The 24,386-nt window shown below is 38.7% G+C and overlaps 2 protein-coding genes across 4 annotated transcripts in view; one reads left to right on the top strand and one right to left on the bottom strand.

Annotated features, from left to right (window-relative positions):
- Nucleotides 1–10,199, bottom strand: part of LOC148068047 (hyccin 2-like) — a 54,547-nt gene extending 44,348 nt beyond the window's left edge. Inside the window, exon 1 of the mRNA XM_087803464.1 lies at nt 10,020–10,199. The gene's annotated coding sequence lies outside the window, so the exon portion shown is untranslated. The remainder of the gene's footprint in view (nt 1–10,019) is intronic.
- A 1,752-nt stretch (nt 10,200–11,951) lies between these two features.
- The window catches only part of dip2a (DIP2 acetate--CoA ligase A), a 106,206-nt gene continuing 93,771 nt past the window's right edge, over nt 11,952–24,386 (top strand). For all 3 annotated transcript variants that reach the window (XM_087803461.1, XM_087803460.1, XM_087803459.1), the window contains exon 1: nt 11,952–12,325. In XM_087803461.1, coding sequence (XP_087659587.1) covers nt 12,214–12,325 — 112 coding nt within the window. In that variant the 5' untranslated portion in view covers nt 11,952–12,213. The remainder of the gene's footprint in view (nt 12,326–24,386) is intronic.

The raw sequence follows: 24,386 nt of genomic DNA, 5'->3' as shown, positions 1-24,386 counted from the left end.
TCGGTTTCCAGGAGTATTGTGCAGAAACAACAATGACGCTCGGTGTGGTGTCCTGTGGCAGATGGCTGGACTTACATAACCCAGATATTGATAGAACCGTAGTAGCCGAGCCAAGTTAACAAGCGATCGAGCTTCAGTGCGACACCCAAAAGCACATTTTGAAACCAGATTTTTTACACTTCTGAATAATACACGCAACTCCACTTAACGCAATGAGATATTTCTTTAAATAGGTTCTGCTGTGGATTATGAGGCGCTACCTTTTCAACCCTTTTTTAAATCATTTGTTATTGTCATTAGAGACCAGCAACAACACTGCAATAATAATAATCACCATCATCATAAATAAACAAAAGGCCACTTCAAGTAACAACATAATAAACATTACTATATAATAGGGGTGTAAGAAAATATTAATAGACTTAAATTGAGTTTTTTTTTCCCTGAAGCTAGTTATATTAAACAGCACTGAATAATTGTTTATAGTTTTTTGCTTTTAAATTGAATTGTATTATTACATATGAGATCCAGCGAGATACCGGCGATGACTGAGGACGAGAGGATGCAGCCGACTCCGATGTTTGGACATTTTTTGGTTTCAAAGCAAATCAAAGTAGTTATTGTCTGTTGGCGATACCCATCACTGTACCAGGGCAACAACACGATATATATAGTGATACTGTAGTAACGAGGATATATGTGTAGTATTGTCCAGTACTTGACTCTGGTGTTGTGATAGTGTGGTAACAAGTATGTATGTGTAGTATTTTCGAGTACTTGACTCTGGTTTTGTGATAGTATAGTAACAAGTATATATGTGTAGTATTGTCCAGTACTTGACTCTGGTGTTGTGATAGTGTAGTAACAAGTATATGTGTGTAGTATTGTCCAGTACTTGACTCTGGTGTTGTGATAGTGTAGTAACAAGTATATATGTGTAGTATTGTCCAGTACTTGACTCTGGTGTTGTGATAGTGTAGTAACAAGTATATATGTGTAGTATTGTCCAGTACTTGACTCTGGTGTTGTGATAGTGCAGTAACAAGTATATATGTGTAGTATTGTCCAGTACTTGACTCTGGTGTCATGTTAGTGTAGTAACAAGTATATATGTGTAGTATTGTCCAGTACTTGACTCTGGCGTTGTGATAGTGTAGTAACAAGTATATATGTGTAGTATTGTCTAGTACTTGACTCTGGTGTTGTGATAGTGTAGTAACAAGTATTTGTGTGTAGTATTGCCCAGTACTTGACTCTGGTGTTGTGATAGTGTGGTAACAAGTATGTATGTGTAGTATTTTCGAGTACTTGACTCTGGTGTTGTGATAGTGTAGTAACAAGTATATATGTGTAGTATTGTCCAGTACTTGACTCTGGTGTTGTGATAGTGTAGTAACAAGTATATGTGTGTAGTATTGTCCAGTACTTGACTCTGGTGTTGTGATAGTGTAGTAACAAGTATATGTGTGTAGTATTGTCCAGTACTTTACTCTGGTGTTATGATAGTGTAGTAACAAGTATATATGTGTAGTATTGTCCAGTACTTGACTCTGGTGTTGCAGTATTTACAGACCACACGACTCTCGACGAAGTCGCAACCGTTTTAATTTAATTTGAATAGTGGTTGGACTCGCCCGGTCGACGCTGCGTATTCCTCTCTGAAGATCCGTCATATAAATGACAAGTAAAAATTACTGGCTCTCCTACAAAGAGCCCAGAAATTGACTTGGCTTTGGCAAGTACTCAACTTCAGACGGACTCTGAATCGTGACCAGCAAGCTGAGAGGAGGTTCGCAACGAGACACCGGTGGCACACTTACAACACAGACCAGAGGCTTCAGGAACTACTCTGATGATACACACCCTACCAAACAACACAGGTTTGGTTAAAATATAGAAGTATTTGTAATGCACAGCAAAGTAATTAAGCTATTGCTAATGTAAACACAAGGATTTGACGGACAGACCCTCCAGAACACACTCGGGTTATTCATTAACAAGCCTGAACAACATTACACAAGCGGATATTAGCGGAACTTTAAAAAATGTCTACACACTGACTGGTCTTCTTGTCGTGTGTAGTGGATAATTAGCTTGTGCTCAGTTAATAGTTTATTCATTATCTGTATCAGTACCTGAACCGAGAGGTACGAAACTCTTTCATCTTCATGATAAGATGAATTTAAGTAACATTTGTTACACACACATGGAAAGCAGGTGGATTTGGTTTAAAAGAAGACAGAACTTTCAGATTTTTAGTTTTAAGATTTATACCAATTAACAAATACCTTTTTGTTCAGATAATAAGTAAGTAAGCAAGTAATGGTTATTTCTAAAGAGACTTTCTAGACCAGGGTCATAAACAAGTATTTGATGATTCCAGTTTTCAAGTTACATCAATATTCTTTCTATTATAAACGATTATTTCTGATTTATAACAAATACTGCAGCTTTAGGCGAGTTTAAATTTGGCAGAAAATAGCTCTTACTGTACATGTCGCAGAAGAACGCTGGCGTAATCTACGAGAATCCTCTTCAAAAGGAACATATCTTTCTAAACTCAAGCCTCCTCTGCTTTACATTTGGCAACTGGTGAGAGTCGTGTCACGCCGGAGAAGCAGAGTCAGAAAAGAACAATGAAAAAAAACCTGGCAATGCTTTTACAGTCCATGTACCTGAGAGAATATGGAGTTAAATTAAATATATCGAAGCTATACTCTGAAGCAGCATCAAGAAAATCCCAGACTCAATAAAACTCTGTATTTGCAGGTTAAATATCCATGTGATTATAAATGAAAGCCACGTTGGCTCCTATAATGTACATTTCCTTCATTTCATACGAACAAAAGATGCATTAATTGTTTGTAAATAAGCTTGACATTATACAACTCCGCCTCTCCAGTGCTGTGTCTCAAATCGCATACTTCTCTTAGTATACTAGAAGTTAGTATGCATCAGGATAGTGTACATACTAACTAGTACGCAAATTCTCCACAGATAGTATGTCTCAAATCAAACTCTGCTGCTACACACTAACAGGAATTGAGGTGACAGCTTCTTCTTCTACTACTATTTAATGATGTTTCAACCAGCTGTTTGAACGCTATCGCCACCTGCTGGCAGCACGTTTTGCAAGTGTGGAAAAAGAAATAAAGAAAAAATATGAGAATCGAAATATTCGGAAGATATTTAAGCTGGTATCAGCACCGAAGACGTGTTTATCCTCCTACTGCTGCTGAAAATGCACCTGTAAGTATATGAATATATATATACAGTATATATATATATTTATGCATTTATGTATGACGTAACTTCCGTTTAAAACGTCATTAAGATGGCGGCCGTTTAGGGTGGTTAGTGTCCATCGAACCATACTCAGTTTTGTGGGCGTGTTAGTACGCCAATTTAGTGTGCATGGAGCACTAAATTTCGCATACTAAGAATTGAGACGCACAAATGCACTAAAAAATACTAACTTTGAGTACGCTAGTATGCGATTTGAGACACAGCAATGGCCTCCAGAGACGGCATGAACTTGTGTTTGCCGTCAGATCCACAAGACGCTCAAGTGTGCGACGATACATCACGACAACCGACGCACACGGACGTGTCGCCTCGGCTGCAGCACAACAGCCCTCGCCGGCTGATCTATTATTTTTGATGAGGAGAACCTGCAGGCCACAGGTGGCGCTAATGTGAAAATGCTTGGATAATGTCTCAAAAGGTGACAGTTCCCTAAAGGTTGTGATGCACTGCGAGTCTGTGAAAACAGACTTGATAACAGGTGACAAAAAAAAAGCACTTTGAGTGATCGAGAGGATTTTCTTGCCGCCTGTCAGCAAAAAAAGGAGAAAACACTCTGAGAACAAATCTTAAAAGTTACATTTTTCACACCGAGGACCTTGACACGGAAAGTGTCGACTCCCTTAGCGACGACATTTTCTCAGATTCCGTGAGCTTTTAGATATTCCATCACAACACGAGCGTCCTTGCAAACACGTCTGACACATTAGAAAACATTTCGACTAGTAAAATAATGACTAAATTCACTTCAACGTGGTTTATTATGGTGCAAAACAGTCATAAATATAATACATAATATGGGTGTAAGATAATGATTGATGATGATTGTGTTTAATACTGGTTGAATAAAGGTACTAAATTTAAATTACACAAACTTTAGAATCAATGACACAAAAATACATTTAACAAGTTTAGTTTAGTCATAAACACCGTTAAATGCTTTACTTTCACATTTGATTAGAGAAAGTATTTGTTCAATTCTTTGCTGTAAAAGCCAGAAAAAGAGATTAATCTATAAAAGAAACAATATATCGCAATAGTTTAGGGCTACACGATACTGGAATTATGTGCCATATTCGATACTGGTGTCTTGAAGTGCAATATTGATATTAATGCGATATTCTTTTTCTTTCACCTAAAAATGTAGCTGCGTGCAGATGAGGAAAACGATGGTAGAAAAACATCACTTATAACTCTCAGTCTCGTGGGACTTGCATCGGTTTCCCGCGAAACTGAGCGACATCAGAGAGGAGCCGCCGGCGTGTCACAATATCACCAAATCAATTATAAATCCACCTCCTTGTACACGCACTTACACATAACACTTTATAAATGATGCTAACAACTTAGCTCGTTAGCATACGGTGAAGACGGACACATAACACTTTATAAATGACGCTAACAACTTAGCTCGTTAGCATACGGTGAAGACGGACACGTAACACTTTATAAATGACGCTAACAACTTAGCTCGTTAGCATACGGTGAAGACGCACACATAACACTTTATAAATGATGCTAACAACTTAGCTCGTTAGCATACAGTGAAGACGGACACATAACACTTTATAAATGACGCTAACAACTTAGCTCGTTAGCATACGGTGAAGACGGACACATAACACTTTATACATGATGCTAACAACTTAGCTCGTTAGCATACGGTGAAGACGGACAGGTTTGTTTGGAAGTTCACGATCTTATAAGAAAACAACTGAGACGAGATGAAAAGTTCTTACAATATGTTGCTTTAACAAAGGAGGTTGAAAGAGACGAGTGACTGGATCACTAGTGTTTGACTAGATCATAAGTTAGTATTACTTCACTGGATCACTAGTGTTTGACTAGATCATAAGTTAGTAATACTTCACTGGATCACTAGTGTTTGACTAGATCATAAGTTAGTATTACTTCACTGGATCACTAGTGTTTGACTAGATCAGAAGTTAGTATTACTTCCGTGGATATACTGAGCCAAGACGCGTCACCATAGCAACCGAGCCTAACAAGCTGCGCCGCACAGTTCACAGACGGACGGAGACATAAACAACAACGAGACATAGAAGTACAAACCGACAACTTTACAGAACGTGACACTGATTGATCATAGTGCGCATTTAAGAAATGCTTGATTTATACAATAATAACTGATAAATTATCGCACATGTTATCGCATATATTATCAATATTTTTTCGATATATCGTGCAGCCTTACAATAGATCATATCGTCACACATGTATCGTGATACCGTCGTATTCTTGCCAATAGACAGCCCTAATATCCTTGTTCCTAAAATATTAAAATACATCGTATCGTTTTCCATGTCGCGTTAATTTGTATCGTAACAAAACATTCTTGCAAATACACACCTTTGATATACATAAAAATCCTTTGCTACTTGTGTGTATCCTCCTTCTTAACAAAAGCACAAACGTGTTTTTGTGATGTTACAAAACAAGAGAAAACGTTGACGACCATTAATCCGTGTGATGCTAATGACTGCTTTCATCCCCGGAGTGTGTTCATCACCGGAGGCATGAGGGGCAACAAACCACCCGAGCACACTTACAGTTTCCTCTTTTGTTTTGGCGGCACCTTAGTAACACCACGACTCGCGCTTCAGTCGCCATCAACACACTGTGTAGTTTAACACCACAGTTTGGATCTAGATGCCGTTAGTGAAGTGCAGTAGACGGTCAAAGTAGGTAAGATAAGTTTGGTTCTGTTTGGTCTAATCCTTGGAGAAACACAACAGGACTAAAATATAAATTTAAAAAAAGTAGAATTCAGGGTAATTGACTCATTATGCTGATGTTATATCCGAGTAAAGATGCAGAAAATATGAAAGAACATAGTTGTAGAGCGAACCAAAGTCAAGCGTTTATTTAATTTCTAAGAGAATCAACACATTTCTAAATGGTGCAAGAGGTGATTGCACCATTTAGAAATGTGTGATGATAAGAGCTTTTTTTTTTTAGGTCAAATATTACTAGACTAATGCTGGCAAAACAAGCGTTAACAAATGCATTTAATGTAGAAACTTAAGGCATTACAAGACTGTATCACAACAATATGTTTCCTTATCTGCTCATAAACAGTTTTAGTTCCTTCCTGACACAATAAAAAAACTTGCAAAACAAAATGAACTGTAATAAAATGCACTTGATTCAACCGATTATGTCTCGATGCTTTTGTAATTTATAAACCCGTTCATTCCTCGTTCCTTATCCGAGTGACATCAACAACAAAAAACAACAACTGTATGGTCAGTTAATAAAACACCAATGATCTGTGGGAAAGTTGAATAAAGAAAAAGATCATAAACTCAATATGACAGAGTGAATGTCGCTTGAAACCCTATAATAATAATGTTATACATACATCAAGTCTGCCAAATATCTTTTAAATGGATCGATACACACATCGTTTATTTGGACCCGCAAATTTCCGGGTCCAGTCCGACGACATTTACCGTCATTTCACTAATATCATGAATTGAATCAATGAAAAATTTGCTTAACTGTGGTTAATGTTTCCGTTACTTGTTGTATTTAAACAACTTATGGCGCGTTAATTTAATCTCATCATTTGTTATTTCTATGCATCAGAATCAGAAACTTTTGTTGCCAGTGTTGTAAACAAAACAACAACAACAAACCAAGCACCAGCCATTCTGCAGCAGCTAATATTTTTGAAAATGTTCTAGTTTTACATTAATATAATCGATTAAAAAATGATTTACATCATTATTACATAATGAAACCTCTTTCTGTTTTATTATGCAAGAGGTTCAAGTTTCTTTATTTAGCAAAGCTTGCAAAGGATAACATTTTTTGGGGTAAATATGTAGTCAATATAAAGCAAGTTGTGACATTTTGAAAGTCGAATTTAACAAAAAGGTTAAATATGGAGTCGTGTTAACTTAGTATTATTAGGGATTTTAGTGCATTTTCACCTGTTTTAACGATCCTTAACATTCCTAATATTTATTACAGGAAAATGGTATTTTTCCCTAGAATATTAACAAGACCTGTCTGATAATACTTGTCATTTAATTTATCATTAAAATATTACAATCGCCAAATAAACACCTGAGGACAAAAGTCAACCTTCCAACGGTTCTTGTACCTGTTCTGCTGCACCTGGTTCTCGTGGACGTTAAGTTAACTTCACCAAAACAAAAGACACGACAGAAGCTCAGACACAATAAAACCACGAGACAACTTCAAGCGACAGCAGGAGCCGCTATGTTTCCGTTACTTGTTGTATTTAAACAACTTATGGCGCGTTAATTTAATCTATTTATTTGTTATTTCTATGCATCAGAAACTTTTGTTGCCAGTGTTGTAAACACAACAACAAACCAAGCCCCAGCCATTCTGCAGCACCTAATATTTTTGAAAATGTTCTAGCTTTACGTTAATATAATCGATTAAAAAATGATTTAAATCAATATTACATGATGAAACCTCTTCCTGTTTTATTATGCAAGAGGTTCAAGTTTCTTTATTTAGCAAAGCTCGCAAAGGATAACATTTTTTGGGGTAAATATGTAGTTTATATAAAGCAAGTTGTGACATTTTGAAAGTCGAATTTAACAAAAAGGTTATATATGGAGTCGTGTTAACTTAGTGTTATTAGGGATTTTAGTGCATTTTCACCTGTTTTAACGATCCTTAACATTCTTAATATTCATTACAGGAAAAAGCTATTTTTCCCTATAATATTAACAAGACCTGACTGATAATACTTGTCATTTAATTTATCATTAAAATATTACAATCGCCAAATAAACACCTGAGGACAAAAGTCAACCTTCCAACGGTTCTTGTACCTGTTCTGCTGCACCTGGTTCTCGTGGACGTCAAGTTAACTTCACCAAAAACAAAACATACGACAGAAGGTCAAACACAATAAAACCACGAGACAACTTCAAGCGACAGCAGGAGCCGCTATGTTTCCGTTACTTGTTGTATTTAAACAACTTATGGCGCGTTCATTTAATCTATTTATTTGTTATTTCTATGCATCAGAAACTTTTGTTGCCAGTGTTGTAAACACAACAACAAACCAAGCACCAGCCATTCTGCAGCACCTAATATTTTTGAAAATGTTCTAGCTTTACGTTAATATAATCGATTATAAAAATGATTTACATCATTATTACATAATGAAACCTCTTTCCGTTTTATTATGCAAGAGGTTCACGTTTCTTTATTTAGCAAAGCTCGCAAAGGATAACATTTTTTGGGGTAAATATGTAGTTTATATAAAGCAAGTTGGGACATTTTGAAAGTCGAATTTAACAAAAAGGTTAAATATGGAGTCGTGTTGACTTGTTATTATTATGGATTTTAGGGCATTTTCACCTGTTTTAACGATCCTTAACATTCTTAATATTCATTACAGGAAAAAGGTATTTTTCCCTAGAATATTAACAAGACCTGTCTGATAATACTTGTCATTTAATTTATCATTAAAATATTACAATCACCAAATAAACACCTGAGGACAAAAGTCAACATTCCAACGGTTCTTGTACCTGTTCTGCTGCACCTGGTTCTCGTGGACGTTAAGTTAACTTCACCAAAAACAAAAGACACGACAGAAGGTCAGACACAATAAAACCACGAGACAACTTCAAGCGACAGCAGGAGCCGCTATGTTTCCGTTACTTGTTGTATTTAAACAACTTATGGCGTGTTAATTTAATCTATTCATTTGTTATTTCTATGCATCAGAAACTTTTGTTGCCAGTGTTGTAAACACAACAACAAACCAAGCACCAGCCATTCTGCAGCACCTAATATTTTTGAAAATGTTCTAGCTTTACGTTAATATAATCGATTTTAAAATGATTTACATCATTATTACATAATGAAACCTCTTTCTGTTTTATTATGCAAGAGGTTCAAGTTTCTTTATTTAGCAAAGCTTGCAAAGGATAACATTTTTTGGGGTAAATATGTAGTTTATATAAAGCAAGTTGTGACATTTTGAAAGTCGAATTTAACAAAAAGGTTAAATATGGAGTCGTGTTAACTTAGTATTATTAGGGATTTTAGTGCATTTTCACCTGTTTTAACGATCCTTAACATTCTTAATATTCATTACAGGAAAAAGCTATTTTTCCCTAGAATATTAACAAGACCTGTCTGATAATACTTGTCATTTAATTTATCATTAAAATATTACAATCGCCAAATAAACACCTGAGGACAAAAGTCAACCTTCCAACGGTTCTTGTACCTGTTCTGCTGCACCTGGTTCTCGTGGACGTTAAGTTAACTTCACCAAAAACAAAACATACGACAGAAGGTCAAACACAAAAACACAAAAACACAAAAACACAACTTCAAGCTAGAGCAGGAGCCGCAGCGTTACCTTGACCCGCTAGCTAACATGTCACGGGAGCACTTTAGCCGAGCTAAGCTAACATCTCTCCCGCCGCTGCTGCCACGACAGCTCGGATCCACCGGTTAGCCCTGGTTCTGACACGGACCCCACATCCCCCCGGCAGTGGGTCGTGACCAGGGGGCGACACCGCTCGCGTGACCGTGTGACGTTTAAAGATAAAAGAAGGGGTTTTGCACTTGAGTCGGTGCCGCCGGAGGAGCCTCGTTTCTGCCGATGCTTCCCCCGAGTCAGCAGCACTTGACTGCGGCTGTACCTGGGCATTCATCCCGGAGCTCCTGGGGCTCGCATCGGGACTCACCTGAAGCAGCGGCTCGTCGGTCAGGCGGCGGCGGTGCTCGGAGACACACGGGTGATGCTGGACCAGGACGACGATTAAATGTCTTTTTTGTGTGTTTTTTTTTTCTTCCTCCTCCAGACCCTCGTCAGCAGCGCCTCACGAAGCCTCCTCTCACTCTGAGCCTCCGAGAGCTGCTCCCCCGACACAGCGCCGGTGATGCGTTCACAGACGTCGGACAAATGCGACCCGCGGTGACGAGAGCGAACCTAAAGCTGCTGTTAAAAAAAATCGCTCTCTTCCGCCCTTTTTAATGCGGATTTTATTCAATGCAGGTCAATTAAAAAGGGATGTTTTTTTTATTTTTCGCGATAATATCTGCTCCTCGACACGTACTTCAACACCTGTTCCGACACTTGTACGTGTATTTGAATCCAGCGTTGGGTTACTGGGGATGACGCGGGATGAGCGAAGATTATTTTAAATTATTTAAAGATTATTACTTCAATTAATAAAATCACATTGACTTAAACAACGTCCCTTAATTTTATAAGTTAAAAATAATAAAAAAAAAAATATATATTTAATGTTGCTCGTATATTTTTGAATTAAAGTTTTTTTTTTTTTTTCAAGTTTCATCCATTCACAAATAGAGCATTTACCTACCATATATAAATAAATGAAAAAAACACATATTTGTGTTTAACAAATGATCACAAGTTATGATTTCTTGATAGGAACGAGAATCTCGTTCATGTTCACGAGAAAACATCCACAATCTTCACACTTGAACCAAAAATATTCACTTGTAAAACACGTTTACTTTTTATTTCAGCTCGAATCTGACGTCTAGTGGTGAAAGTGTGTCAGTACATGGAGCCGCTATTTATTTTCAAATGTCTTGTAATTCTATTGATGGCACGACATTGTGAAACTCGTTTTGATTTATTCGTTTTTACAGTTTTATTCCTATAATAAATACATTCAGAGTCATTTTAACGAGTGATGCCATCTATGCTTAAAAATCTCTTACAGTAAGACATTTAGAAATAACTTTACATTGCAATTAAACTTTTAATCTTAACTAACCTATTTAGCTATTAAACGCTACAGGGTGATATTGTTAATGTACTTTAACTAACTTACATGATCAGCAAATAAATAAAGTCAAAATGCTTGAGTTTGGCTTAAAGAAAGATTTTTAATTTGTATTTTTAGTTTAGAAAATACAATTTTATTAAATAACAAAAGCATTATTTTAATGGTCAGTTTTATAATTATCAATGTACAGTACATGTACCTTATATAATGTATATGTATATGTATGTATGTATAATCATATGTACCATATGATGTAACTTAGATTCCTTTTGGTTTCAAGACTATTAATTAAATAAACTACGTTAAAATAATTCAATAAATATACTTTTATTTTTTCAAGCATAATAAGTTTCATTTTTATATTCGCATTGTACTTATATTCTAATACTATATAGGTTATATATCATATCATTGTCAATTTTAAAATACACAATGATGAGAATAGTATTTCAAAACGCTTCAATGAATACATCAACATATTTTAATATTAAAAAATATATATTAAAAGAAGATAAAATATAATTTGATTCTTTCCACACAAAAATATTAACCCATAAATACATAATATATCAAGATATATAAAAATCAATCAATAAAAACAATAATAAAATAAATTAATAAATATAAGTAGTAATACAGAAAATAATAGGTTATTTATCAAACTTGAGGTTATTTTCTTGTTTTATTTCCTCAGTTTTTTTGTGTGTGAATTCATTTAGCAACTAGTTTCCCTGAGTGGTTCTGCAGTTTCATCTTCACACCACTAAGGGGCAGCATAGACAGGTATAAACAAAGCGGGGCCGCGCCTGGGCGAGCTGGCGTCGTGAGCGCGCACGGCTGTGATGCAATGGCGGCTCGATGACTTGAATGAGTTCAGTCACACTTGAGAGTCTCGCTCGGAACCGTCAGACCCGGAGGAAAAAAAGGCCCCCGTCCCAGGTGCATGAAGGGACCCGGTCCAGGTGTGTCCTTGAGCCGCGGCGGGAAGCGTGTCATGACTCAGGTCCGGATCACATCTGTGCGGCAGCAACACCCTGTTTACTGAGGGTCACTCCACGAATCTCGGTTCCGCCGAACCTTCCGGTGCCGGACCCGGACCCGGACCCGCTCGAGGACCATGGCCGAGAGGACTTCAGCCGGACTGCTCACCATGATGTTGGATCCAACCTTGACTCTGCCGGTGGAGGTTCGGGAGAAGCTGGCGGAGCTGGAGCTGGAGCTGTCTGAAGGTAACACACCAGAACACACACACCAGAACACACACACCAGAACACACACACCAGAACACACACACCAGAACACACACACCAGAACAACACACACCAGAACACACACACCAGAACAACACACACCAGAACACACACACCAGAACACACACACCAGAACACACACACCAGAACAACACACACCAGAACACACACACCAGAACACACACACCAGAACAACACACACCAGAACAACACACACCAGAGACAACACACACCAGAAACACACACCAGAACACACACACCAGAGACAACACACACCAGAAGCACACACACCAGAAGCACACACACCAGAGACAACACACACCAGAAGCACACACACCAGAAGCACACACACCAGAGACAACACACACCAGAAGCACACACACCAGAAGCACACACACCAGAGACAACACACACCAGAAGCACACACACCAGAACAACACACACCAGAACACACACACCAGAACACACACACCAGAACAACACACACCAGAACACACACACCAGAACAACACACACCAGAACACACACACCAGAACACACACACCAGAACACACACACCAGAACACACACACCAGAACACACACACCAGAACACACACACCAGAACACACACACCAGAGACAACACACACCAGAAACACACACCAGAGACAACACACACCAGAAACACACACCAGAACAACACACACCAGAACAACACACACCAGAGACAACACACACCAGAAACACACACCAGAACACACACACCAGAGACAACACACACCAGAAGCACACACACCAGAAGCACACACACCAGAGACAACACACACCAGAACCACACACACCAGAACCACACACACCAGAACCACACACACCAGAACCACACACACCAGAACCACACACAACACAACCTCCCAGTCACCGTGCAAGAATTCTTCTGTGTTGTCTCGTCCACGCACGAGAAACACACGCACGCGCTCACACCTCTTCACAACTTCTGTGGACTTTCATCCTCGACACGCACGCGACATACAACAACAACAACACAACATTTGAATATTTCAACAAATGTCCGGACAAATCGTGTTGTGTGACACACACACACATCAGACGTTTGTGTCGTCCGGTGTCAACAGCTGAACTGACACACCCATGTTGTGTGTGTGCGTGTGTCTGTGGGAGTGTGTGTGTGTGTGTCGACAATAATCTCTTGATAAGATTCACGATACAGGGTCAACGACATGATAGTGTAGTAACAAGTATATATGTGTAGTATTGTCCAGTACTTGACTCTGGTGTTCTGATAGTGTAGTAACAAGTGTATATGTGTAGTATTGTCCAGTACTTGACTCTGGCGTTGTGATAGTGTAGTAACAAGTATATATGTGTAGTATTGTCCAGTACTTGACTCTGGTGTTCTGATAGTGTAGTAACAAGTATATATGTGTAGTATTGTCCAGTACTTGACTCTGGTGTTCTGATAGTGTAGTAACAAGTATATATGTGTAGTATTTTCCAGTACTTGACTCTGGTGTTGTGATGGTGTAGTAACTAGTATATATGTGTAGTTTTGTCGAGTACTTGACTCTGGTGTTGTGATAGTCTAGTAATAAGTATATATGTGTAGTATTGTCCAGTACTTGACTCTGGTGTTGTGATAGTGTAGTAACAAGTATATATGTGTAGTATTGTCCAGTACTTGACTCTGGTGTTGTGATAGTGTAGTAACAAGTATATATGTGTAGTATTGTCCAGTACTTGACTCTGGTGTTGTAGTATTTACAGACCACATGACTCTTGATGAAGTCGTAACTGCTTTCATTTGTTTTCAAATCAAAACATGTCCAAACATCAGCTTTAAAAGCTGCTGGAGTCACTGTATCCTCTCGTCCTCAGTCATCGGCGGGATCTCTTGGCAAGAATGTGGCGATACGATATAGTATATTGTGGCACTGTAAGATATATTTTTTAAGCATTTTCCAAGTACTTGACTCACAGACCAAAAGAAACGCCAGTTTGACAACTGCTGTATCCTCTTGTCCTCAGACATCCCACTTTACAACACACAAATGAACAAACACTTTGAATATGGTATATACAATTGAGTAATATTGTTTTACCCAGTCTTTACACAGTGCCCTGATATATCGATACCGTGTTATGAGGAAAAATATATTTAAGTCTATCAATATTTTCACTAATGTCCGGAAAACTGTTTAATTACTGCCAACTATCAAGTTCTCATTTGAATACTCGATTAAGTCATGACTTTATATCATTCTGGCGTTGAAATTGTTTATTTAAAAGTGTTATTTTCCACACAGAAATGAACCTCATCTGTTGTTGTATGGCAGAAGACTTGTTATAACGTGGTCTACGGAGCGAACGACACACTTTGTTTTCTTCCTAAACAAACACATACTTTCCATCTTTCAGTGAAATTACCTTTTTTCTGGATCATTTTTCTGTTTCTGGAAGTTTCTAGATGAATTGTCAACATTTGTCCTTAAAGCGACTCTGTCGAAAAGGTGCTTTTAATCGTTGTATTGACTAGCATCTGTTATCTTTTCATCCCTCTTTCATTTTATAGAATTAAAAACTCAAGCTTTTCATGCTTTTATCAATTTTCCAGCATATTTGTCTTCTTACTGAGATGTTAACAACTCAAAAATGATGCTTAAACTATATGATGGATGGATGCATAGAGGCTGGATAGATAGATGGATAGAGGATGGATGGATGGATGGATAGTAAATGGATAGATAGAAGGATGGATGGATAGAGGATGGATGAATGGATAGATGGATAGATAGAAGGATGGATGGATAGAGGATGGATAGAACGATGAATAGATGGATGGATGGATAGATGGATAGATAGAAGGATGGATGGATAGAGGATTGATGACTGGATAGATGGATAGAGGATGTATAGAATGACGGATGGTGGGATGGATGGATAGAGGGATCGATCGAGGAATGGATGGATGGATGGATAGAGGGATCGATCGAGGAATGGATGGATAGAGGATAGAGGATAGAGGATGGATGGATGGATGGATGGATGGATGGTTGGATAGAGGGATGGATAGAGGAATGGATGGATGATAGAGGATGGGTGGATAGAGGGATGGATAGAGGAATGGATGGATGATAGAGGATAGAGGATGGATGGATGGATGGGTGGATAGAGGGATGGATAGAGGGATGGATAGAGGAATGCATGGATGGATGGATAAACTTTATTAATCCCTCTGGAAATATTCTTCAGTAAATAGTTTTTTCAGTTCTCAGCAGACAATAGTTTTTTAAAAACAAGAACAAAGTTCCAATAAAAGAAAGAAGTGAAGGGATGACAGTGCAAATATAAAGAACATAGATCAAAGGAAATAACACAATGGTTCATTTATCTTATTAAGTAAAGTTGGTACATTATCTTCATTTTTAAGATAACACGATCGTCAACTCCTCTTGTTTATGGGACTCTCATGAGAGACTAATCTATATCCATCCCGTTTCCTCTTCCTGCTCTCGGCGTGTCACTTCCTGCCGGGACACGCAGTATCTCTGTCACTTTGTTCCGTGGACACCAGTGACTTACCTGGTCCTCTGACGCTTATCGTGCACAACTGTTTCAACCCTCGCTCTTCCCCTCATAAAAGTACTCAGTACTCGGGTCAGGTGGTTCTGGTTTCACTGTCGGCACAAACCCGCGTAAATCACTGCAGTTACCAAAATGAATGGAATAGACGAGCAAGATTATATTAGGTTCAGGGGAAAACATGTCTCGGATGAATCGAGGACTTTCTTTATATGCCGATGACGTGTTGAAGTTTCTTTGCTTCTACATGTAAAGTTTAAACACTCTTGTGTTTGTTTCTTTTTTGACAGGGTTGTTGTGTTATTTATGTTCCTCTAATGGCTTCAATACCTCGAACACACAGGCACGGAATTTAACACCTGTACTGTGTCTTAGTTGCACTTACTTGCGCAGTAGTCGCATTTCGACAGTGTAGTACTGTCTTTAAATCCAACTATTCTTCTACACACTTACAGTGTAGTACTGTCTTAAAATCCAACTATTCTTCTACACACTTACAGTGTAGTACTGTCTTAAACTCAAACTCTTCTTCTACACATTTACAGTGTAGTATGTCTTAAAATCACAATCTGCTGCTACACAATTACAGTGTAGTACTGTCTTAAAATCAAACTCTGCTGCTACACAATTACAGTGTAGTACTGTCTTAAAATCAAACTCTTCTTCTACACACTTACAGTGTAGTACTGTCTTAAAATCAAACTCTTCTTCTACACACTTACAGTGTAGTACTGTCTTAAAATCAAACTCTTCTTCTACACAATTACAGTGTAGTACTGTCTTAAAATCAAACTCTGCTGCTACACACTTACAGTGTAGTACTGTCTTAAAATCAAACTCTGCTGCTACACACTTACAGTGTAGTACTGTCTTAAAATCAAACTCTTCTTCTACACACTTACAGTGTAGTACTGTCTTAAAATCCAACTCTTCTTCTACACACTTACAGTGTAGTACTGTCTTAAAATCAAACTCTTCTTCTACACACTTACAGTGTAGTACTGTCTTAAAATCCAACTCTTCTTCTACACACTTACAGTGTAGTACTGTCTTAAAATCCAACTCTTCTTCTACACACTTACAGTGTAGTACTGTCTTAAACTCAAACTCTTCTTCTACACACTTACAGTGTAGTACTGTCTTAAAATCCAACTATTCTTCTACACACTTACAGTGTAGTACTGTCTTAAAATCCAACTCTTCTTCTACACACTTACAGTGTAGTACTGTCTTAAAATCAAACTCTTCTTCTACACATTTACAGTGTAGTATGTCTTAAAATCACAATCTGCTGCTACACAATTACAGTGTAGTACTGTCTTAAAATCAAACTCTGCTGCTACACAATTACAGTGTAGTACTGTCTTAAAATCAAACTCTGCTGCTACACAATTACAGTGTAGTACTGTCTTAAAATCAAACTCTGCTGCTACACAATTACAGTGTAGTACTGTCTTAAAATCAAACTCTTCTTCTACACACTTACAGTGTAGTACTGTCTTAAAATCAAACTCTTCTTCTACACAATTACAGTGTAGTACTGTCTTAAAATCAAACTCTTCTTCTACACAATTACAGTGTAGTACTGTCTTAAAATCAAACTCTTCTTCTACACAATTACAGTGTAGTACTGTCTTAAAATCAAACTCTTCTTCTTCACAATTACAGTGTAGTACTGTCTTAAAATCAAACTCTGCTGCTACACACTTACAGTGTAGTACTGTCTTAAAATCAAACTCTTCTTCTACACAATTACAGTGTAGTATGTCTTAAAATCACAATCTGCTGCTACACAACTACAGTGTAGTACTGTCTTAAAATCAAACTCTGCTGCTACACAATTACAGTGTAGTACTGTCTTAAAATCAAACTCTGCTGCTACACAATTACAGTGTAGTACTGTCTTAAAATCAAACTCTTCTTCTACACACTTACAGTGTAGTACTGTCTTAAAATCAAACTCTTCTTCTACACAATTACAGTGTAGTACTGTCTTAAAATCAAACTCTTCTTCTACACAATTACAGTGTAGTACTGTCTTAAAATCAAACTCTTCTTCTACACACTTACAGTGTAGTACTGTCTTAAAATCAAACTCTTCTTCTACACAATTACAGTGTAGTACTGTCTTAAAATCAAACTCTTCTTCTACACAATTACAGTGTAGTACTGTCTTAAAATCAAACTCTGCTGCTACACAATTACACGGTAGTACTGTCTTAAAATCAAACTCTGCTGCTACACACTTACAGTGTAGTACTGTCTTAAAATCAAACTCTTCTTCTACACAATTACACGGTAGTACTGTCTTAAAATCAAACTCTGCTGCTACACACTTACAGTGTAGTACTGTCTTAAAATCAAACTCTTCTTCTACACACTTACAGGAAATTACACGACAACTTCTTCTTCTACTACTTTTAACCACTGATTGTAACCGGAAGTTGGAACACTATCGTCGACACTTGACAGCGCTTTTCGGCAATTGAAACAAGTTTTTAAGTTGTGTTTCATTGTGTTATTATTGTTGTTGTGTTGATATACGTTGGCATCTGTTCCGAAGATGCGTCGTCAGTGACGTAGCTTCCGTTTAGCGACGTAGCTCTAGACGTAGCGTCGTCTACGTCACTTAAATGGCGGCCGTTGAGGGTGGAAAGCGTTCATCGATCCACACTCCATTTTCAGGACGTTTGAGTGTGCGTAGGGCATGACATTTTCGCACACTGCTCAGTGTTAACGCACTTGTGTACTCAAAATACTAAGTGCGCGATTTGGGACACACCTTGTGTGTCATTTTGTGCTCAGTTTGTGCACAGTGTGTGGTTCTGACCAGCAGCTACACTCACTTCTTATACATCCAAGATTGACTCAAGATGAAGATAATCTGGAAAGAAAAAGTTTTCTTTACGACTGTAGCTATTAGCACAATGATGCTAATTAGCTTGTTGTGGTGTTTCAATGCAAAAATAGGGAAAATAATACATTCTTAAGAGGGTTTAGTAAATCTAATTTGTTATTTGGTTTGTTGTTGTACTTTCAGTGATGACACGAGTTAATGATGATGAATGTGGCAAAAAAAAACGGAAATATTTCTGCCTCACTTCAGTCCTAAAGATGTCGTCGTCAGTATTTGTTTTACTCTAGAGACGAGCGATGCTTCTCCGCCACTAACTTTCTAACTAGCTCCGCAACGATAGCACACATGACAAGTAGGTACTGACCACGACGCCTCCTGCCGGCGCTGCATCTCACCTGGTTTAGATGTTGTGTCGTCCACGGAGACGTATCTTGATCTTAGTGTGCTTCGCTGTGCACATAGTCCAACACAACCTTGTTTTATTCATGACACTGAAAACATCGACCATGTGTGTTTTCGTAAGCAGTTTAGCAGTCGTTGAAATGACGTGACGCCATAGCAACAGAGCAGCTACACAATTTTATTTGACGTTTACAACATCAGGAGTTCAAGGACAGAAATTGCAAGAACAAAAAAAAACGTTACAGTTGTAAAAAGAGATCATTTCAGAAAAGCTGGTTTTGTTTGACAGTTTTTAAAAGGAGGCTCAGTAGTATAAACCCGCGTGGCTTTAACTACACGGGGCTCCATATTATTGCCCTGCAAGTCTTAGTATTTTTACTCACAAGATTCCGTAGTATTAATCAGAGATGCTCTTAGTATTACTCCACAATGATTCATAGTATTACTCCACAATGCTTCATAGTATTACTCCACGATGCTCTGTTATATTATTCCATGAGGCTCGCAATACTTCACGAGGCTCCTTAATATTACTCCGCAAGGCTAAATAGAAATACTCAGTGAGGTGTTGAAGTATGACTCCCAAGGCACAGTCACATTATTCCTCCTATGATTCATAGTATTATTCGGGGTTCTTTAGTATTACTCGACAAGGCTCCCGAGTATTACCCCCCCCCCCCCCCCGCCTCCGGAGTATTAATTCTCGATGCTCTTTAGTGTTACTCCTTGTCCCTCCATAGTATTAGTTTTTGAGTCTACGTAGTATTTTTCTGCAAGACTCTTTAGTATTACTCCATGAGGCTCTGTAGTAATACTCCTCCAGTCTCCTTTATATTACTCCGCAAGCCTCCCTAGTATTTACCCACAAGCGCCGTGTTATTAACTCCACAAGGCTCCAAGGAAACAATAAAGTTCTACGTTACCTTCCATAGTATTACTAGGCTCAGTAACATTATTCCTCCTAGGCTTCATAGTATTACACTGTGAGGTTCTGGAGTATTAATTATCTAGGCTCAGTTGTATTACTCCTTGTCTCTCCATAGTATTACTTTTTACGAGTCTACGTAGTATTATTCCGCGAGGCTCCGTAGTATTACTTCGCGAGGTGGCTATATCACCAGATTTGAAGAGTAACAGTTATTGTTACATGTTCCTACGATGTTCACTTGTTTTTTTTGTGTAGAAAAAAAGTTCAAACGTGTTTGTGTCTATTTTGGTGATGTTGTCGTCCTACTTTCTCAAACACAACAATCGAAGACTCATCTCGCCGCTGTTAACCCGCCATAGTCGCCGTGGTCGCGGATGCAGACGAGTCGTCAAAAGACGAACGACCCTCATTATCTCCTGCAGAGACGAGGGTTCGGTTCGACTGCTGAGTAATGAGCGAGTATTTTTCTCTTCCCTCGCCCGTGTTTGCTGGAAAACACGTGAATCCACGGATCAATCATTCGCTCGCTTCCCTCCTTCATTTCTCCGGCTCTCCAGGTTTGACCCAGTTTCTTCCTCTGTGATGACGTCACATCCTTATCTGACGACAAACTGAAAGTGAATCGGACGAGGCTACGGTTCGCTGAAGGTCGTGGAGTTCATGAATCAAGAGGCAGATGTCGAGGCCGTGACTTCCACATGACACGATCACATTCCAGACCTACACATCACATCGAGGGACGGTTTGAAAAACCGCTTCAGTTACGGGTGTCAAATATTCTGAGAAGCTTTAGAAGAAGACGTGAAGCTTAAGCTACGAGAGACGTCATGTATTTATTTATGCATCTTCACTGCCTAGAATAGAAAGACCGTTCTAAGCGAGATTTAACGCTGAACACACACGTTCTGTCCATTTGTGTCCCTCGAGGTCTCTTGGCTGGCCTCGGTCTCAAGACTGGAAGAAGAAACTGTAGTACTTGCTCCTCCTTACATCACTGATCTGATCCAGCCTTACACCCCAGCTCGGGCTCTGAGGTCTGTGGATCAGAATCTACTGATGGTTCCACGCACACGGCTCAGGACCAGAGGAGAGAAATCTTTTCAGGCTGTTGCTCCTTAGCTTTGGAACGATCTTCTCTCTCTTTGCGCTTGATGATCTACTGACTCCTTTAAGAAACATCTTAAGACGTTTCTATTTGTTCAGGCTTTTCCTTGAATTTCTGGAACTCCTGTGTTGTTCTCACTATTATCTTGATCTTTAAAGTATGTACTTTTGAGTATTGTTTTGATTGTCTAAGCGCTTTGTGACCCTGGTCTCGAAAAGCGCTGTATAAATAAATATTACTTACTTACTTACTTACTTTGGTGTTGTTTTTAAAAACGTGAAATGTAAGTTTGATCTGTGTGACGTGAAGATTGCAGCGAAGTAACACTGTTTATGCTAATGCTAATGCTAATTGTTTACGTTGGAGTTTAGCTTTTGTGAAAAGTTACATTCATTGATGTTCTTATGTAAACATACCATGAGGTCCTTTTTTTGTTTTGGTCTTCGAAAGGTTCAATGATGGAATATATTGTGTTATATTGTGATAGTGTAGGAAAAAATATTTATACACATTTCTTATTCCCTACAGTAAGAAAACACAATTGTAGCTTCCTTTAATAACGACATTTCTGACCCTTTTTTATTTTCTGCATGACATCTAGATCTTCTTTTATATCAGTTTGATGCCTTGCTCAAGTGCTCAGCACTAACTAAATAGCCACTATGAAGGGAAGGTGTGTATTGTCAAGAATCTGTCGGTACATATCACGATACAGGGTCAACAATCGGAGGTATTGTAATATATGGTGTTACTGTGGAAACCAGGATATATATGTAGTATTGTGGAGTACTTAACTCTGGTGTTGTGACAGTGTAGTAACAAGGATACATGTGTAGTATTGTCGGTACTTGACTCTGGTATTGTGATGTGTAGTAATGTCCAGTACTTGACTCTGGTGTTGTGATAGTGTAGTAACAAGTATATACGTGTAGTAATGTCCAGTACTTGACTCTGGTGTTGTGATAGTGTAGTAACAAGTATATATGTGTAGTAATGTCCAGTACTTGACTCTGGTGTTGTGATAGTGTAGTAACAAGTATATATGTGTAGTATTGTCCAGTACTTGACTCTGGTGTTGTGATAGTGTAGTAACAAGGATACATGTGTAGTATTGTCGGTACTTGACTCTGGTATTGTGATGTGTAGTAATGTCCAGTACTTGACTCTGGTGTTGTGATAGTGTAGTAACAAGGATATATGTGTAGTATTGTCCAGTACTTGACTCTGGTGTTGTGATAGTGTAGTAACAAGGATATATGTGTAGTATTGTCCAGTACTTGACTCTGGTGTTGTGATAGTGTAGTAACAAGTATATATGTGTAGTATTGTCCAGTACTTGACTCTGGTGTTGTGATAGTGTAGTAACAAGTATATATGTGTAGTAATGTCCAGTACTTGACTCTGGTGTTGTGATAGTGTAGTAACAAGTATATATGTGTAGTATTGTCCAGTACTTGACTCTGGTGTTGTGATAGTGTAGTAACAAGTATATATGTGTAGTATTGTCCAGTACTTGACTCTGGTGTTGTGATAGTGTAGTAACAAGTATATATGTGTAGTAATGTCCAGTACTTGACTCTGGTGTTGTGATAGTGTAGTAACAAGTATATATGTGTAGTATTGTCCAGTACTTGACTCTGGTGTTGTGATAGTGTAGTAACAAGGATACATGTGTAGTATTGTCCAGTACTTGACTCTGGTGTTGTGATAGTGTAGTAACAAGTATATATGTGTGGTATTGTCCAGTACTTGACTCTGGTGTTGTAGTATTTACAGACCACATGACTCTTGAAGAAGTCGTAACTGCTTTCATTTGTTTTCAAACCAAAATATGTCCAAACAACAGCTTTAAAAGCTGCTGGAGTCACTGTATCCTCTCGTCCTCAGTCATCACCAGGGTCTTGAAGGGTTTTGTTGTTCCTTTACGTATTAACTGCTGAGGTTTAATTGCAACAAGAACTTGAACAAACACTTTGAATGTTTGCATGGTAATTGTAAATAAAAAATATGAAATATTTTATTTTATATCACATACTTAAGTGTATTGATACTTTTTACACCCCGTCTCTGAAGCTGGGCCATTTTGGAGAGACCAGATGTAGACGTCAAACCACTGTTAACCTCTCTAAAGAGGGCGTCCAACAGGGAGGAAGCCACGGGTCAAACCCCGGAAGAAGAGAAGCTCTCCGTACAGTAGGCTGGTCATGACTTCCTGTTTGCACTAAAGCTAGTCATATATCCAAATATACGGGTCCAGACTCCAAATATTACTGGTCCAGCAAATTAAATCCACGCCGACACTCGTCCGAACATCGGCGTGAGAAACGTGAACGCCTCATTGGTGCCGTCAGAACCGAACCACCTGACCGTGTGACCCTGATTGTCTGGACACATGTAGGTCAGTATTGAATATTTCAAACCTTTATATGGGCCACGGTCCCCGCGGAAGACTCGTGTCCACACAGACCTACAAAAACATGGTTTCCCAGAAGGTCTGCGTTGACCCTTCAGAGTGGGTCGACCTGAATCATTCATTTCGTGGCCACACGGTCACACACACACAACACACACACACACACACACACACACACACACACACACACACACACACACACACACACACACACACACACACACACACACACCCAACGCCCTCCCGGAGACTTAAGCTCATTGTTAAATGTTCTTTACTGGTCCACACTGAGCTCCGAGAGCAAGTAGGATTTCTAGTGATTAGTGCTCGGATTGGACTTTGTAATCGGACCCAAAAAAGAAGAATGTCGAGCGTCTCTGCTGTGAGGTCCAGTCGGGAGATGCTCGTCTGCTGTTGTGGCTAATAGAACTCGGAGCCTCATACATATTTCAAGGGTGTGCCTCAGTGGAGATTACAGCTTCGGATTTTCTTTTTTTTTTGTTTTTCGCCAGAGAATGTGTAACTGCACTGGAAGCCAGTGTGTGTGTGTGTGTGTGTGTGTGTGTGTGTGTGAAGGCCTCGTTGTGCAAGAACTCCTCATTCCCTCTCCACTTTTATTGTAAGCCCACAAAGATCCCGAGTGTTTGAAGTTCTCGTGACTCCGGAGTTTATTTTGATATCTTGAATTCTCTTCGGCGATTGTATATTGTTCCCAAAATAACGTTGGTGGCGGAAGGATCTACAGTCGTACGCTCCTC

This window comes from Callionymus lyra, chromosome 12, assembly GCF_982586985.1.
Source record: "Callionymus lyra chromosome 12, fCalLyr1.hap1.1, whole genome shotgun sequence".
Taxonomy (NCBI): Eukaryota; Metazoa; Chordata; class Actinopteri; order Syngnathiformes; family Callionymidae; genus Callionymus; species Callionymus lyra.
This window is presented reverse-complemented; position numbering and strand designations above follow the sequence as displayed.